The sequence below is a fragment of the Zootoca vivipara genome, chromosome 1 (assembly GCF_963506605.1).
Source record: "Zootoca vivipara chromosome 1, rZooViv1.1, whole genome shotgun sequence".
Taxonomy (NCBI): domain Eukaryota; kingdom Metazoa; phylum Chordata; class Lepidosauria; order Squamata; family Lacertidae; genus Zootoca; species Zootoca vivipara.
Window position 1 is genome coordinate 68,596,860 of NC_083276.1, and position 17,787 is coordinate 68,614,646.

Sequence of the window (17,787 nt, forward strand, 5' to 3'; positions counted from 1 at the left end):
GCCAAAGGCTCAAGGCTTTGCAAGGATTTTGTTTAAATGCTACCAAAGGCTCAGTGATGTAATTTGTCCATGGTGGTTGCTAAAGGGTACTGGTGCAGCTGCATGAACTGATTAACTTGGTAATGAACACCTGTGATGGGTGGTGTAGCCAGATTCTTCTGCCCATCCAGACAGGTCACTTTGTTCTGTTGCAAGAACTGCAACCATCCTTCCTGTGTTTGCTACTGCTCTGAGTGTGGGCTATGCCTGCATGTGCTGATTGCCACAGGATGCCTGCTTGGTGCCCCTGCTTGATGTCAGTTCTGCATCCAGGGCTGGTGGTTTGTGTCTTTGCAGTGGATCTCTGTTCTTTGTCTTGCTTGCAAGACAAGTTTGTGTGTGGCTGAATGTTGTGCTAAGTGCATCTCCCTTGCCCAAACACAAAGGGATCATAGCAAACAGTGAGAGGGATGAAAATCTCTCACTCACTTTTGGGATGCACAGGATATGATTGCTGGGACTGAAAAGATTGTTCAGTTCATTAATTGAGGTTTCAACTATTTCCCTTTTCCCTTGTGTGAATCAGGCAGATCATTTCTGATGTTTAGTGTAGATAGACAGATGATCTAGGAAAACCCCTTGATGATTTCTGAAACAGAAAGTAAGTGGTTCTTTGGTTAAAAAAAACTTGTTAACTATTCTCAAAATATAATTTGTACTGCAGAAGATAAATCAACTAAAACCAATTTGTTTGACAGCTTTAGCAATTTTCAGTCATGTTCTTTTCCCCTTTGATCTCTAATTCTTTCCAGACAGAGTGTGTCTAAAATGGTTCCATTCCTTCTTCAAGTACCCAAATCTAATTTTTCTTTCTCTTGTGTGGAGAGGAATCATTTATTTATTTACTAGATTTATAGGCCATATTTTAGATATGAATTCCTGAGGCAGTTTCACAGACCTACTTGATGGTACTGAAAATGGTTGGGTTTCAGGCTGCATAAGAAATATTCCCATGTCCAGTTGCCCACATGGTGCATCCTTTGGGAACACTGGTGTGGCTGGAGAACATGCTCATGCAACTGTGTGATTTATATGATTGGCATGTGTCCTTGCTGTTGATGTGTCATGGAGGGCGAGTAACAGGAACCAATTTGGGGTGTATGCATTTGCCACATACTGTATGAATTAGACCTTATTTACAGATTGCAGATGCACATATGATTTCATTATCATCATCATAATCATCATCATCACCATAATTTATGCCGCCCATCTGACTGGGTTGCCCCAGCTACTCTGGGCAGCTTCCAGCAACTAAAACATTACACAGCAAAACATCAAACATTATAAACTTCCCAATACAGGACTGCCTTGTGATGTCTTCGGAAAGTTGTGTAGATTACAGTGGTACCTCTGGTTAAGAACTTAATTCATTCCAGAGGTCCGTTCTTAACCTGAAACTGTTCTTAACCTAAAGCACCACTTTAGCTAATGGGGGCTCCTGCTGCCGCCGTGCCCCCGGAGCATGATTTCTGTTCTCATCCTGAAGCAAAGTTCTTAACCCGAGGTACTATTTCTGGGTTAGCGGAGTCTGTAACCTGAAGCGTTTGTAACCCAAGGGTACCACTGTACCTGTTTGACAGCTTATGGAAGGGCGTTCCACAGGATGAGAAAGCCCTCTGCCTGGTTCCCTGTAACTTCACTTCTTGCAGTAACGAAACCGCCAGAAGGCCCTCTGAACTGGACCTGTCTGAGCTGAACAATAGGGATGGAAACACTCCTTCCAGGGGCGTCTTAGCCATAGAGGCTAGTGGTGCGGGGAACCACGGCGCCAAGTTCTAGAGGGTGCTGGAGGGCACCACGGAAGAGGCAGAGGCCGGACACGGCACCTCCCCGCATCAGCTTTCCCCCCTCACTCGCCTCCGCCATGCTGAGCAGCAACCGGAGCCTCCGTCCCATTGGAGCGCCCTCAGGGCATGGCGGCAGGAGCTGCCGAAGCACCAAGGCCCACCACAATGTGTGCGCACTTCACCAAACCCTTGCAGCGTGTGAGGGCTGCCAGGAGGCGGCCGGCCGCCAAGGGCGAGCCCTGGAGCCTCCGCCTCTTCACCGCTGTAAAAGGTGAAACGGGGGGACACTGGAGGGATCTTTGAATGTGTGTGGGGGGGGGCGCCAGAGGGATCTTTGAACCACGGCGCTGGATACCCTTGAGACGGCCCTGACTTCTTCAAGTATACAGGGCTGAAGCTGTTTAGGGCTTTAAAGGTCACCACCAACATATAGATCAGGCATCCCCAAACTTTGGCCTTCCATATGTTTTGGACTACAGTTGCCACCTTCCCCGACCACTGGTCCTGTTAGCTAGGGATCATGGGAGTTGTAGGCCAAAACATCTGGAGGGCCGCAGTTTGGGGATGCCTGATATAGATCCACTGACCACATGGTTGACTGGATGGTTGCAGAACCAGTGCAGGATGCTTCTTCAGTCCAAACTGGTCCTCAGCCTATACAATGAATAAGAACATTGCAAGGTCAGTGAAGGCCACATGTAGCTGTCATACCCGGATTCCCACTTTTGGCCTGGAGCTGTCCAAGCAAGAGAGGCACATGTCTTTTCCAGGCACATTTGTCCAACATTTTATTTTGTGTTGCTGCAATGAACCAGGAGCATGGGCATTGCTTTGTCACACAATGAGAAACTTGAGACACATCTTTGGGCTGGGGGGAAGACAAATTTCCCTTGGATGGATGTGCCCCCAAAATCTTGTACCATGTAGAAATAAGAAAAGATGCCTCTTTTTTGAGCTGTTGTCAGTGTCATATTCTTTCTACTGTCCCTGCAGAGGCAGGTTTTCAATAATCTGTTATTCTTTGTGTCTCCTGGGAGTGCAATAGAACACTTGCCTAGTTTCAACAGCATTTCGATTTTTTGTTTAAGCTGACAATCCTTTTTACTCTCAGGGACACCCCCACCTCACATTTTTAGAATGAATACACACACACACATAAAAAACATATACTGTACACTTCCAATGTGAATATATAGACCAGAGGGTTGGGCTTGCAGTGTGGGCAATGCTTTTTTCTGGGTGTAGGGACGTGGGTGGTGCTGTGGTCTAAACCACTGAGCCTCTTGGGCTTGCCCATCATAAGGTCGGCAGTTCAAATCCACGCACCGGGGTCAGTTCCTGTTGCTCTGTCCCAGCTCCAACCTAGCCAACCTAGCAGCTTAGAAGCATACCAGCGTGAGTAGATAAATAGGTACAGTGGGAAAGTAAACAGCGTTTCTGTGCGCTCTGGCACTTGTCACGGTGCTCTGTGTGCCAGAAGTGGTTTAGTCATGCTGGCCACATGACTTGGAAAAGCTACCTGCGGACAAACACAAGCTCCCTTGGCCTGAAAGTGGAGATGAGCGCTGCACCCCATAATTGAATTCAACTGTACTTAACCGTCCAGGGGTCCTTTACCTTTTCTGGGGGGTACTCAAGTGTATGCAGTAAGAGCCCCCCCAAAAGAAAAGCACTGAGTAAAGTGATCCAGGTTTGAATCCTCGCTATGCTGCAAAGCTAAGTGGGTGACTGTGGGCCTCATAGGGTTGTTGTAAGCTCAAAGTAGAAGCTCCTCTGAGCTCCTTGTAGGAAGAATGGGATAAAATTGTAAAAAATAATGCAAGTTGTGTTTGAAGTAGATTTGTGGGTTTTTCCTTATGGTGCTTGTATCCCCGCTGCAAACGGACCGTGGTTGGTAGTTAATGCTGTGTTATTTGCCATCCTTCAGAGAAGGAAGATGACATGAGGTGTGTGGTTGCTGTAAACATCTGGATTCAGTTTAATTTGAGGAATATTGCAGATCTGAGAGGATTTGGGTCAAACCTGTCAGTGGAACTTTTCATTAAGCAGGCTGTTTATTTTACATTTACTATGGGAAGCCTAAGGGTTGCAGTAATAATCTGGTTCCCATGTGCTATCCACTGTAAACAAGAAAAGTATGTACAGTATCTCAAAGAGAAAGTTCCTGCCCCCATCAGCTTATACTTTAAGAATTAGAGACATCACAGATAGAGACAGCAATAAGATATTTGTAAGCATAATAATCTTCAAGATATTGTGACTTTTTGAGAACAGCAAGGGGTTGTATCTTTTGGTTTAGTTAGTTGTTATTTGCAGAAGGTCTAGAAAGATAAATGCAGGTGTCCTTGGAAGACCTTGTGCTCTATCGCCAGCTTGGGGAACTATATGAAGGAGAGCTAGGTTTGAGAGATGAAAATTACATATTGTACAAGTTTTTGTGTTAGGACCATAATCAATTTATCTTTGATATGTTTATGGGCAGGCTTGTACATCTTATAAATTACGATATACTGTATCCTATCACGACATTGCACAGTCTGCCATGGCTTCCAATGCTCATTTTAAAGCTTTTGCTTTAGGATTGAGCTCTGTCATTTGTTATTACAGTTGTGACACTTTTTTTTCTTAATGCTATCATAATTATCCCAGTCCCAATTTAATGAGAGAAAGTGGAAAAGTAAGGACAATGGTTCCATTCTTCTAACATACTTTCCCCTAGTTTTAGTTTCTAGTCTAAACATGACTCAAATCTGAATCTTACCTGAGCTGCTGTTTGACTTTTTGCAACATTGAAAAGAGTAGTTATGTTTAGGTAACATGTTCAAAACTTTTTTCGACAGTCTTTTCCATGCACTAGAAACATTTCTTATTAAGCTGTGTTGGAAAAAGTCTCTGGTTCAATGGGTTTGCTTTGGATTTTATTTCCCCTTACCCAGGTTTCCAGGTTTATAGAGAGCAGAAATGACCATGACTGCCAACAAGATTGCCAGTGTCACCAAGAGAGCTGGAGGAAGTAAAGTGCCTCGGGATAGTCTCGATAGGTAAGTGGAAAGCAATATGTTTATGGGCTTTTGTTGCCTGATTCCAAATTGCTTCCTGCTCTCCCACCCCAACAGAAAGCAATGCTCTGAACCCATAGATCTATGAAACTTATCCTTTATAGGAGGAGGCCCACTTCTGAACCCAGAGTCTCCTGGTCCTGCTGCTCTTCTTTCCGTTTCTCTCTCTTCACCAGGACTCTCCAAATATACAAGCAGCAATAATAGCAGCAGCCTCCACCCTCCCCTTTCCCTTCTTTTGGGCAGGCTGGGCCTGGAAGGAGGGGATAAGTGAATGTGTGATGGTGGCAGGATGGCTCCCCTTGAGGGCATCTTGATTAAGAGCTCCTTAGCATATGGAGCCAACACTGGATCCAGGGGGCTAGTGCATGTAGAAGCCTTGGCATACAGGTCATCCTGGGTCTCCTTACTAAGCACATCCTTGGCCATGTTATGTAAATATACAACTGCTAAGCTCTGACTCAGTGATCTTGCAAGCAGCAAAGCGATGTTGTTGTTGTTTTAACATCAACATGAAACTGCTGATACGGGCTGTCCAGAGAGTTGGGGTGAGTTGCCGTCAGTATACGGATGAAAACAATTCTCCCTTTTTCATCTGAACCAAGTAAGGCACCTAATGAAGGCCAAATGCACTGTTTGAGTGTCTCTTGACCTGGCATTATTCCTGGATTTGCAACTGGTATATATGACCTGGAGTACTTCTATCTTCTGGCTACTTATGGGAAAAGGTGATCTGGTCCCTGTTATACATACCTTGGCAACCTCGTGCCTGAGTGTTGTGGTGTGCCTCACCTGGGGTTCCTTTAAACATTTGTGAAAATTTCAATCTATGGTAAAGTGCCATCCTGGGCCCTCTGCTCAGCTCTGACACCTGCCCCTTTTTTAAAAAATCAACACCTCCCCCTTTTATTTTCTTGCTCTCTAGTTCCAAGCAGCTTCTTCCATGTTTTCTTTTTTGGTGGTGGGGGAGAAGGTGGTTCCCCACATTCACTCCCTACAATGCCCTAGGATTACTTAACTCTTAGGGCATTTTGGGGAAGTCCAAAATGACACCTGGAAATAGTTTGGCACTGGAGTGCAAAAAATGAAAAGAAAAATGAGCCCCAGCAGCTGCCTGAGTGTGCTTGATGATGGTCCTGGGCCTGCAGAGTGTCCTCCAGTATCTTCTCCTGCATAAACCTGCTTGTGTGATTAGTTGTCAGATGGGGCCTTCTTCCAAGTATCTGTATCCCCTGACGTTAGGTTAGTTGTCAAAAGGAACATTCTTGGTGGTGGTGCCCTAGAGAGATTCTGTTCTCCCTCCCCAGCAAGCTGCTGAGCCCTGAGCTAAAGTGATTGTTCACTTAAAAATGGAATTTGAAGTCTGCTTCTGACCCCCAGTTTAAACTTAAAACCATGGCTAGTGTCCAGCTCTGTGCAGATGTTACTGTTGGGGAAAAAGAGATAGGGGAACTCAAAAAGTTGATGGGAGGAGGAATGAGCCCGAGGGAGACACAAACACAGTTCTGAGTGGGGCTCCGATTCCTTTAACTATGTTTAAGGCTCCAATGGAGCCAGTTCAAAATAAGGCACTGCTGTGGGATTCTGGAAAAATTCAAAGCTTCTCATAGGATGCGACTTAGCCAAAGCATGTTTAAGTCTCTCTCCTCATACTGGAACTCAGGATCACCCGCTGAAGATGATGAACAGTCAGTTCGGAGCATGTGGGATCAAATGGCCCTCCGACAGTGTATAATTAAGATTATTATGTATACATTACTATGCCATCAGTGTGCATGGCACCACACCTTGTGTACATGTGCACATTGTCAGGGTGGACAATCTCCAAGACTTCCTAAGCGAAATTCCAGACCTGGGAGTAAAGAAGTTCAGGACCACTATTTTCAATACAAGGTTTTTTTTGGCACTGGTGTCAAAAATCTTGAAAAAATAAGTGTGTAAGTTCTACATGCCTGTCCACAAGCTCCACGTCTCTCTTCTTCTCACTTTGACCGACATTTCTTTTTAAAGGTTTATTTCAGTAATGAATAATATATTTAAAGGCAAGCATAGGCATGAGAGTTGGCATATCACTGAGTTACAGAGAGAAACCTTCCAGTATGTCATGCTAGCAGCCTGACTCCTTTGCTTCATGTAATCTACTTGGCTGACTTTCCTTTGGGAGGCCATGCCCTGAGTCATTGGGAAGATTTCTTCCTTTTTAATAAGACTTAAATCAACAGAAGCAGCACTTGAATTAATTTTCATTTAACACTTGGAGGGATTCATTCTAACCAAACCAAACCAAACCAAACCAAACCAAACCAGACTATCTATCTGAATATTTTCCTGACCACAGTCAGGAAAAATTGAGGCAAAAACTGACAAGCAAGTCCAGACACCCAAACTTTATGACATATACCCATCTGCAGTTACTGGTGGTTGTAACAGTGAACCTCAGCCCAAGTTGGCTTTGTTCCTGCTTAATGCCCTAAGCAATAGTAAGTTATAGGAACCAGAAATGGAGAGTCTGTTGAAAGAAATGTAATATTAATATTAAAACGTTAGGAATTCCATAAGTGTCATATCATGTGAAAGGCATTCACTGAAACTATTCCTTATCCCTTAATAAGAAAAGCAAGCAAGGGGCAGAGGGCAGCATTAAAATTAAAAGTAGATAAGCAGGAGGGAAACAGCAGCAATTTATCAGTTGTTGTTTAGTCGTTTAGGCGTGTCCGACTCTTCGTGACCCCATGGACCAGAGCACGCCAGGCACTCCTGTCTTCCACTGGCCTTTGGCACTGAAAAGGCAAAATACTCAGTGCCATGTGTGCCCCCTTGGGGAGAAAATTGTACAATTTGTGTAACACCTGTGAGTAAGTCCTTTTCACTGGTCACCATTGACTTTGCCAGGTACAGGTGGGGCCACCCAGAAAAAGACATGTCACAATCCCAGACTATAATGTATAGGACTTCAAAGGTTAAAACCAGCATTTTGAATTGTGCATGGAGATGAACTAGTATCTAGTTAAACCACAGAGCCTAGGGCTTGCTGATCAGAAGGTCGGCGGTTCGAATCCCTGCGACGGGGTGAGCTCCCGTTGCTCGGTCCCAGCTCCTGCCAACCTAGCAGTTCAAAAGCACGTCAAAGTGCAAGTAGATAAATAGGGACCGCTACAGCGGGAAGGTAAACGGCGTTTCCGTGTGCTGCTCTGGTTCGCCAGAAGCGGCTTTTTTCATGCTGGCCACATGACCTGGAAGCTGTACGCTGGCTCCCTTGGCCAATAATGCGAGATGAGCGCGCAACCCCAGAGTCGGTCACGACTGGACCTAATGGTCAGGGGTCCCTTTACCTTTACCTTTTACACACCATGCATTTAACACATGTGACTTTCCTCAAAGAATCCTGGGAACTGAACTTTACCCTTCACAGATTTTCATTTCCCAGTACCTTTGACAAACTACAGTTCCCAGGAACGTATGGTGTATGGTGGCCTTGGTGTGGTATGTTCCCATTCTTTCTGGAGGTGGTGGTGGTAGAGTGGCCTGAGGGAGAGAGAGAAAGGCAACCTACAGTCCCTCAAAATTCAAGATGTGACCATGGACCCCAAAGATTTGTCTAATTTGGAGGCAATCAGAACGTAGATAACAGAGGCCAGGCTTCGTCTGCTCATAGCTGTCAAGTTCTCCCTTTTTAAAAGGGAAATTCGCTTATGCTGAATAGGCTTCCTCGAGAGAAAAGGGAAAACCTGACAGCTATGCGTCTGCTTGTTGCACTGAAAGAAACTGAGAGGAAGAAGTGGGGTGTTTATAACAGAAAGAGACAGTAGTGGCTGGTATGACGGGGCAGAGAGCCATGGAACCACCTTCCTGACGCCAATACATCCATGCAGTTTACCTGGATGGCACTGGGGCAGGGCAAAGCAGAAGCAAACCCAGAGCTGTGCTGAGTCTCTGGTGGTAGCCCTGCATTGACTCTGCCAATGCTTCCACACACCCCTGACCTTGCTGCTGCCCCAGTGGTCTAGGTAAACTGCAGCAATGCTAGTGCTGAGAGGACAGCTCAGCAGCTCTGATCTACCATAGTGAAAGCCGCAGGATGAAGATGAAGGTTAGTCAGTCAGCTGCTCATAGGCAGGCCCAAGAAGAGAAAGTAATTCCATACATTAGGCTACTCTAGAAGTTTCACTGCTGCTGCAGTGCAACTGTGGTCACATGCAGGAGATTCCAGCCTCACCGCTCAGAATCAAAGACCAGTCACAGCTAGCTTAGCCTGAGAAACATGCTCCTGACCTTGGGTGCAAGCATAAATAAAATGGTATACTTGTATCGAGGGTGTGAGAGCAACTACTGCAGGACCATTTGAAGCGCCTTTGAAAAGTCCCTTTTGAAACAGAAAGAGCCAGCAGCATTCGCATAGCTGCCAAGTTATCCCTTTTTTAAAGGGATTTCCCCTTGTGCTGAATAGGCTTCCTCGCGAGAAAAGGGAAAACTTGGCAGCTATGCATTCGTATTTCTTCCTGTCTAAACAGTTCACTTTTGGCCTTCAAATTAAATGAGATCATGTTTGGAATCATACTACAAAACAGAATAAATGTTGATGGCAGAAAGCCTGATGTCCTTTTAAAGAATTTGTTTTTCTTGCCTTTAGTATGTTTGAAAGGAGGACACTGGTGTCCATTAATACTTAGATCTTCTTCAGAGATATCTTTGTCTGGTGGAGTTGCATCATTCCTTTCGAGCCTTGTGTCAGGATCTCCACAGTGCAGAAAATGACTGGAAATAACAGCTTCATAGAAGCTATGGGGCTCAGGGTCTTGCTGTTGTGTAGTGAAGAGCCAGTGTGGTGTAGTGGTTAAAAGCGGTAGACTCATAATCTGGTGAACCAAGTTTGGGTCTCTGCTCCTCCACATGCAGCTGCTGGGTGACCTTGGGCTACAGGGCCGGCTCGTCGTAGACCCCCGGTGGCGCAGGGCACCATGGCGCCGGCCCGCCAGGAGGGCGCCACGAGCTGCGCCCGCCCGCTGGCCGGCTGGTCTGCCGGTCCGCTGTGCAGCTGCGCGTGGCGCCCACCTGTCCACCGCGCTGGGAAATGGGGCGGGAGGGCGCCGGAGAGATCGCGCTGTGCCTGCCCGCCCGCCGCGCAGCAGCGCCGTGCCCACCCACCCACCGCGCCGGGAAACGGGGCGGAAGGGCGCCGGAGAGATCCGGTGCACCATGGCGACAGGGGCGCTTAAGACGGTGCTGTTGGGCTAGTCACACTTCTCTGAAGTCTCTCAGCCCCACTCACCTCACAGAGTGCTTGTTGTGGGGGAGGAAGGGAAAGGAGATTGTTAGCCGCTGATAAAGTGGGATATCAAATCCAAACTCTTCTTCTTCTTCTGCTGCTGCTGTATGTAGGGTCCTCTCTGATTTGTGCTTCTCCTACCCTGTGAGTCCAGAGTTTTCACAAAAGTCGTGCCATTTAGTGTCATAATAAAGTGTAATAATAAAACAAAAATCAAACCAATAAAGGTAGTGATTTAAAGTTGGTACAGCATATGATCTGGTATGTTTGAATAAGACCTTAGCACTTTGCCCTGCATGACATGCTGAGGATGGCATGGCGGAACCATAATTATTATATTAATTATTTCCTGCTTTGTAGCTAAATCTAGTCTCTAGGGTGGCTTACATTTAGAAATGGTCTGAAGATGCAATATCTTTATGTATGATGAGAAGAGCAGAAAGGTGGAAGGTATTTGCAGCTCACTGTTCTAGCTTCATGTTTTCTTTCTTTCTTTCTTTGACTTAGTTGACACATAGCACTAAGCCATGGCTTGTTTAATAAACCATGAGTTAACCATAGGTTGTCCCACAGATGATCAACCAAACCATGTCTCGTTTTTCCAAATGTTTGTTTTGCATCTGCTTTTGCCTCATGCCTTTGTTAGTTTGGTGAGCTTCTGGGGTTGGGTGGTCAAGCAAACTATGGTTAGGGGAGGTTGTAAGGTTCATAACACAAAGCCATAGTTAAAATAGGGTTCATAACCCAGAAACAAACTGTGGCTTCACATCTTGCTTTGTTGGCAGTAAACAAACCATAGTTCAACGGTTGAGCAGGGTTCACATATAACTCTTAAGGCAGGGGTCAGCAAACTTTTGCAGTAGGGGACCAATCCACTGTCCCTCAGACCTTGTGATGAATCAAAATCCCAGAAGGGAGGAAAGGAGATTATTACTTCAGTTTTGACACTTAAAATGTAGCACACACTTTTACAGATAGCCAGAGGCTTACTGATTCTGCTAGGACAACATGAAATATAGATAAATAAACTCTATCAATGGGTTGGCTGTATATACAGGTATATGTCAAGAGACCAACTTTTCATACTTTTATTTCACCATGCCCAAATGGTGTAGTGCCTGCATATATAGTTTCCAGAAAAGCAGTAGCAGCAAAACCAAAATATTGAGGAAATACATTGCAGAGCATCCAAATGCAGAACCAACAACCCAATCTGGAGTCAATAACACATTCTTCTGCTGCTTGCCCCTCCCTCCCTCCTTCTCCTCACCCCATTAATAATCACAGTCTTCTGCTACAAATACAAGTAGGACATGTAGATTATTGGCCAGACATCATGACCCAAAATTAATAGAAAAATGCATGTTTGTCATATTTTGGGATGAGTGACAAAAAAGGTTTATTATTTTAACAAAGATCTTGATCATTCAAAAATTGGCTGTAGAGTTGAACAAAATAGTTGGTTTTAAAGACATGTGCTGAAAGTAGGCAGTATGCCAATTGTCTGGAAGTCCATTTTTTGTGCTAGCTTTTTTTTTAAAAAAAACAAAACATTCAGCTAGATTAGGGGTTCACCAACCTCTTTGGACTCATGGGCACATTTGAAAACTGGAGAGACTGTCATGAACGCCACATGCGTTCATGGCAGCTAAGCACATGCAAGCATGCTGACTTTGCAGGGGAAAGTGTGGTCTTCATTGAGAAGGAAGCTTGGGAGAAAAGAGTTAGCCTGCCCTCCTCAGCTACATTCTCCAGGAAGATCATCCCCCATGCAACAATTGGACTTGAAAAAAGCCTTTTATTGTAGCCAACAGCCGTTCTACCCCACCAAGCCTAACTACAACTGGTGATGCGTGGTGGGTATGTGTGCGTCACAGCTGGGAAGGGAGGGGTTAACCCTTACCTCACCTGTTGTATCTCCCACCCTCCATTGTATTGCACTTCAAAGAAGATGGCTATTGGCTACAAGAGAAGGCCCCTTTCAATTCTAATTTCAGCAGGAGTACTCAGTGGGCACCAGAGAAGGCCTCTGTGGCATCAAGTGTCCTTCAAGGTACTGTGTTGGTGATCCTGAGCTAGAATTCATATGCAAATAGGATGCATATAGACATACAAAAGGGACGCAGGTGGCGCTGTGGGTTAAACCACAGAGCCTAGGGCTTGCTGATCAGAAGTTCGGCGGTTCGAATCCCTGCGATGGGGTGAGCTCCCATTGCTCTGTCCCAGCTCCTGCCAACCTAGCAGTTTGAAAGCACGTCAAAGTGCAAGTTGATAAATAGGGACCGCTACAGCGGGAAGGTAAACGGCGTTTCCGTGTGCTGCTCTGGTTCGCCAGAAGCGGCTTTGTCATGCTGGCCACATGACCTGGAAGCTGTACACCGGCTCCCTCGGCCAATAATGCGAGATTGCGCAACCCCAGGGTCGGTCACGACTGGACCTAATGGTCAGGGGTCCCTTTACCTTTTAGACATACAAAAACAAGAGCCAGCACACTTCTCTCTCTCTTTGTCCTACTTTTGTTGTGCTGTAGCTCTTCTGTACAACAGTAGTGTGGTAACACTGGGGAAGCATTGCAGAACTAAAAAAAGCTGAACAAATCCATCACTAGTGCACCATTATTATGTCAAGAATATGTTGCAGATTACACTCCCAATAAAATACCATTCTGCAAGGGCACTACCGGTATGTGCCTCCCAAGAGTGTTAAACAGTTTGATGTACATCTGTGCATTTCAGTGGGTGTCAGAAGAATAAGCCCATACCTGTAACTGGGCACACATGCCCAGGAGAAGGTTTGAGTGATCTTAGTTCTAGTCACCTATATGGAAGATTACAGCCTGCATCTTCTTGATGATGTTGTGGACAGAGATCACACATTACTCATGAAGAAAACCAATGAGGGGGAAAAGGTTTGCGATAAAATATTGAGTTAGGAAGGTTGAAATATCATTGAACCTGGGTGCAAATATCATTCCATTTCAAATACACCATAGTAAAACCACATGTATGTTTCATATTGAAGAGCTCATTGATGTACAGGTGACTCTCAACTTATGTGGGGTTTACGTTCCAGGGAAAATGTGCTAAGCCAGTCATGTATATATTGGGTTCAGTGATGGGTTGAATTGTTAAAGTCTTTTTTAAAGTCCATCCCATTTTTTATTTTTTTTGCCAAGCACGTAAAGCTGAATTCTCACAAGTTAAATGTTTGTAAGATGCTAGTTACCAGTATTGTAAGCAAGCTTTCCTTTCTTTATTTCTTTTTACTAGGAGGCTCATTTACTGACAAAAGAGACTTGAGTAATTGTTTCATACTTTCTGAGATAAGGTTTTGAGCACAACCCTGCCACTGCTTTGCCATAACTATCTGTGACCTATACTGACTGGCTTCCAAGACACTGACTGGCTTGGAAACAAATGAGAAGTAGCAGAAGACAGGAGAGAAACCTGTTCGACTACTGACACTAGCCTCACCCCACCCCACCACCCCCGCCCATGGCAATTTCTTAGCCACTTCCTTTCCAGAAGCGAAAACAAATTTGTGAGGATAATCTGGTCATGTTCTGCGCAGAGGGAAACATGAGGAGGCAGGCACAGGAAATTGTTATTGCATCATTCTTTATTTTATGTGGTTGGTTTTCTCCCTCAAGCTGGTCTACCCTGGCTTGACTCATAGCATTGAGGAGACTTTCCTGGAGAATCAGCTGTTCTCTGGTAAAGAAGATGAGGGCAGCTGGAGGTGACTAACTCTCCTCTTTCCTCATCAGCATTCACAGGTACAACAGGAGCCAGGCCCTTCTTTGGTTCCATTTGCATGAAGGTTGTCTGGTTTTTTTGTATGTGTTTTTTTTTAAAAGCAAGCAGAAAAAGAAGTGTCTCTACTAGAAAAATGAGCATTTAGTTGTTTCCTTAGGTATTTGCAAAACTTGGCAAAGATAATCAAATCAGCTTAGGTTGAATTAGGTATTATGAAAGTCGTGTGGCTACCACTGAAAGCAGAAGCCTCATTTCTCATTCTCCCACCCCTTCTAATGTTTGATTCAAGTTCTGTGACGTAATGTCTCTTTTTGTCTGACCATTTCCTAACTGTTATTTCTGGATTGTACTGCTCAGTAATTTGATATTTGTGGATTAATTTTGTCTTTACTATATTGGTTTCCTGTTTTAAATTGCTTCATTATTTTTTATAGTAAGTGGTAGGTTGATATATAGTAAGTGGTAGGTAGCGTCAGCGTGCTAAGAGTTTTCCTACCTTCACAAGTAGTAGCAGCCAATGCAGTGGGGTTTGGATGGGAAAACGTCAATCATGTTGACACCACATCTTGCATTTTTGGATTCATTAGACATTATGGAAGAGGAGGAGGAAGAACTGTAATGTTGCTATCTCGATGGGAACCACATGGCTCCTGCGATGGCTAGTTCCAGCTTGTCATGGAGTTAAGAAAAGTGATCACTTCAATAATCATTGTGTTGGCCTCATATTTGAATGTATAAAACTCCTTTACAGCCTAAAATATAGGCCACCTCTATATTCCTGAAAATTATGTTCAGCTTTACCATAACATTTCCATAGAGCCCTTCTCAAATGAAATACCAGAATCAATGGCAATGTTTTCTTTTTTTTAAGGTGGCACCCGCCAGTTATCATTAATATCTATTCACTTCCTTTAAACATTGAAAGGAATAAATTTGATAGAATTTGAAATTTGAAAACTACCAAGGGCATGTTTAACCTGACATTTATGATGAGTTTGGACAATTCTGAGCAAAACTCAGGGGTGGTTCATAAATTTCACAGAAGCAGAGAAATAGAGTAAGTGAACATTGATTCAGCTTTCAACTTCTGCTGCAATTGCAGAGATTTGTAGGCCCCAGTGAACCCCCAGGACTCATGGAATATTCTGCAGGTGAGATCAGAGTCTAATTTCAAGCACTGCAGTAAAAGTGTGGAAAGGAAAAGTGCAAGTGACTCTTTCTTCCATTTATGCCTACTTCTGTGTAATATATGAGCCAGTATGTTAGCATAACTAGATAGTTCTGGGTATGCTACAACTACTCCTAACTTCTGACAGCTGTGCCATTGTCAGATGCGGTTAGTCCACAATGCTTGTAATACTCCAGCCTGACTTGCAGTCAGTTGGCATCAGTCTGTCTCAGGAGACAATGCGGGAATATGCCTTTGAGGGAGAGTTCAAATTGCTGGAAGGTTACAGAGCCTGCTGTGGCTGTAGAGACCGATAGCAGAGAGACATGTTTTGTTGCAGCTGGGGCAGATGGAAGTGTCCAGTTGTGCTGCTGCAGATGCACAATGGCATTTCTTTTCTCTGCGCTCTGCCCAGAAGTCATTTCTCCTCTGGTCACTGCTATGGATATATGACTTGACTGCCTATCTCCAGGCACTGCGGTCATCTGCAAGGGATTCCTACAGGGCAGGGTTGAATTGTCAGGTGTAGTTGGTCCACAATGCTTGTAGTACTCCAGCCTGATTTGCAATACTGGAATGGACGCTGCACTTGAAATATGTTGTTGCCTGGCCTGCTTCTGTTTTGCTTAAGAATGTGTTCTATGGGATATGTATTTTGAGTTTTAAAGGTTTCTTCTTTTCCTGCTGTTGGCCTATGTTCTCTGGGGAGCCCATAACTGAGGTCAACTTTTGGTCTTCAGTTCATTACTCCAAACCTACTGCCGAATGTTCTATTTTTGGTTCTCATAAATGATGGTTTTTTTTCTTTGGTTTGTTTGTAGAAGGCAAGATCCTCTGTATTTTAAGATGCTTGGCAGGCTGTACAACTAAATGTTTCTGCTAGTGTTTATCCTTAAAATTATTAGCACACTTTATTGTTTCCCCATTACTGCTAGTACACATTTTCTGTAACTGGAGTCTCCTTGACAGCCATATTGCAGAGGCTTTTGTATATCAGGGAACTACATCAGTCCTCTTCCTATTATAGCACTTGGAAGACCACTCAGAAGGACCCCAAGAACTCTAGGCAAAATCTATCAAAGACATCTCCTGAGCTCAAGCTAGGACCTCTATGCTGAATTCACACATGCATCGAGGAGCCAGCAAGTAGTTATTATGCAGGCCTGCCAGTCCACTCTATGTTTTGCTATAACTACAGCATCCTCAGCAACATCTCATGACTGAAGGGAGCATGTAGAATGGCGTCAGGAGAATTACTTTGAAAGAACAGCCTTCTCCACGTGGGCTATAACTCCTGCCATCCACAGCAGTATAGCTAATAGTCATGGATGATGGGAGTTGTAGTCCAAAACACCTGGAAGGTATTGGGCTGTGGAAGGCTTGCCTAGAACCAGGCATGTGTGGAGGTATGCCTATTCTACTTACCTGATGCTAAACCAGTAGGGTTAGCAAAGTGAAATCTTCTTAGGGCTGTGGTGTTCTTCCAGGGTCACTTCTCCTGAGCAGTCTGCCAGATCTAGCTTCAGCTTTGGATGGGCAACAACTAGAATTCATTTTGTCTGCCTGTTTTCTACACCTGGGGAGGGCTTCATCACTCTCTCCCTGCTGCTTGTGTCTCTTGTACCCCACACTTTTAGTTCTTTGGCTGCTTATGACTTACCATCACAACAGGTAGACATGCGAAGCATATTAATGCAGTTATTTTTAGTATCTTCTCTCTCCACACCTTGCCATCCCACTTTCCAAGAAAGAAAACTCACAGCTACTTATAATGGCTTGGTGACAAATACCAGCCCTGTATAGCATCAACTGGGTAGCAGCCTCGTGTGGATGCCTCTCTCTGTACTGTCTTTGTTTGGAAATAGGGAACATGTGAACAGCTCTTCTCTTTGTCTCTTCACAGCTGGTGAACAGAGTAGGACACATCACCCTGCTGTACATTCTTGACATTCGAAGAAATTTTTCCCCAGTACATTCCCTGCATCCTCCCCCTCCTCCATCTGTATTCATTCTCTACACATTTGAATCCCACACAGCCCTTGCAAAATGTTATTATTATTATTACAGATGCAAGTCTTTTCCTTTGCCTGTTTTTCAGGTGTTTGTAAACAATTGGGCTCTTGCTTTTATTGATGTGTGTGTGTGTGTGTGTGTGTGTGTGTGTGTGTGTATAGATACATATATATCGAATGTTAGTTTCTCAAATTAACCACTTCGTTTTCTTCCTAACAATGACAACAATTTTGTTTGTAAAGAGCTGTAGCATTTGCTAAAAGGATTATTTCTCATCCTGGGAATGAAAGAGAATTGTATGGGACAATTACTAGCTTGGAGATTAAAGCAGTGTGGGAAATACTGCATTGAACTTTGGAGTTAAAGAAAACAGTGGAAGTTAACAAAAAGTTCAAGAGCAAGCTGGAAAGGTATATTTTTCATGAGCCACAGAATAGGGGTAAGTGAAGCAATACTGTTTTGTGATGAACCTGGGCCAGGCTTATGCTGTAGAGTTAAACTTTTCTTAAACCATGCAACTTTGCATAATAGAACTGGACTAAAAAGGGGGAAAACACTTCCTTGTACGTGTCCATTGTTTAAGAGTTCTTTGAGAGAACAAAGTTAAGCTTAGAGCTGTTGTTTTTCTTTGGTGTCTGCTGAAAAGTTGATGTTGAGACAGAATCTGATGATTCAGTGTTGTAATCTATGTCTAGCC

General features: G+C 44.3%; 1 protein-coding gene across 8 annotated transcripts in view; it reads left to right on the forward strand.

Moving 5' to 3' along the window:
• The window catches only part of DENND2B (DENN domain containing 2B), a 139,438-nt gene that overhangs the window by 61,207 nt on the left and 60,444 nt on the right, over nt 1-17,787 (forward strand). For 6 of the 8 annotated variants that reach the window (XM_035119670.2, XM_035119635.2, XM_035119654.2 and 3 more), the window contains one exon: nt 4,766-4,870. The exons of 1 other annotated variant lie outside the window; for it this stretch is intronic. In XM_035119670.2, coding sequence (XP_034975561.1) covers nt 4,791-4,870 — 80 coding nt within the window. In that variant the 5' untranslated portion in view covers nt 4,766-4,790. Of the gene's footprint in view, nt 1-4,762; nt 4,871-17,787 lie in introns of those variants that run through there. One more of the 8 variants, XM_060275821.1, reaches the window with a different exon arrangement.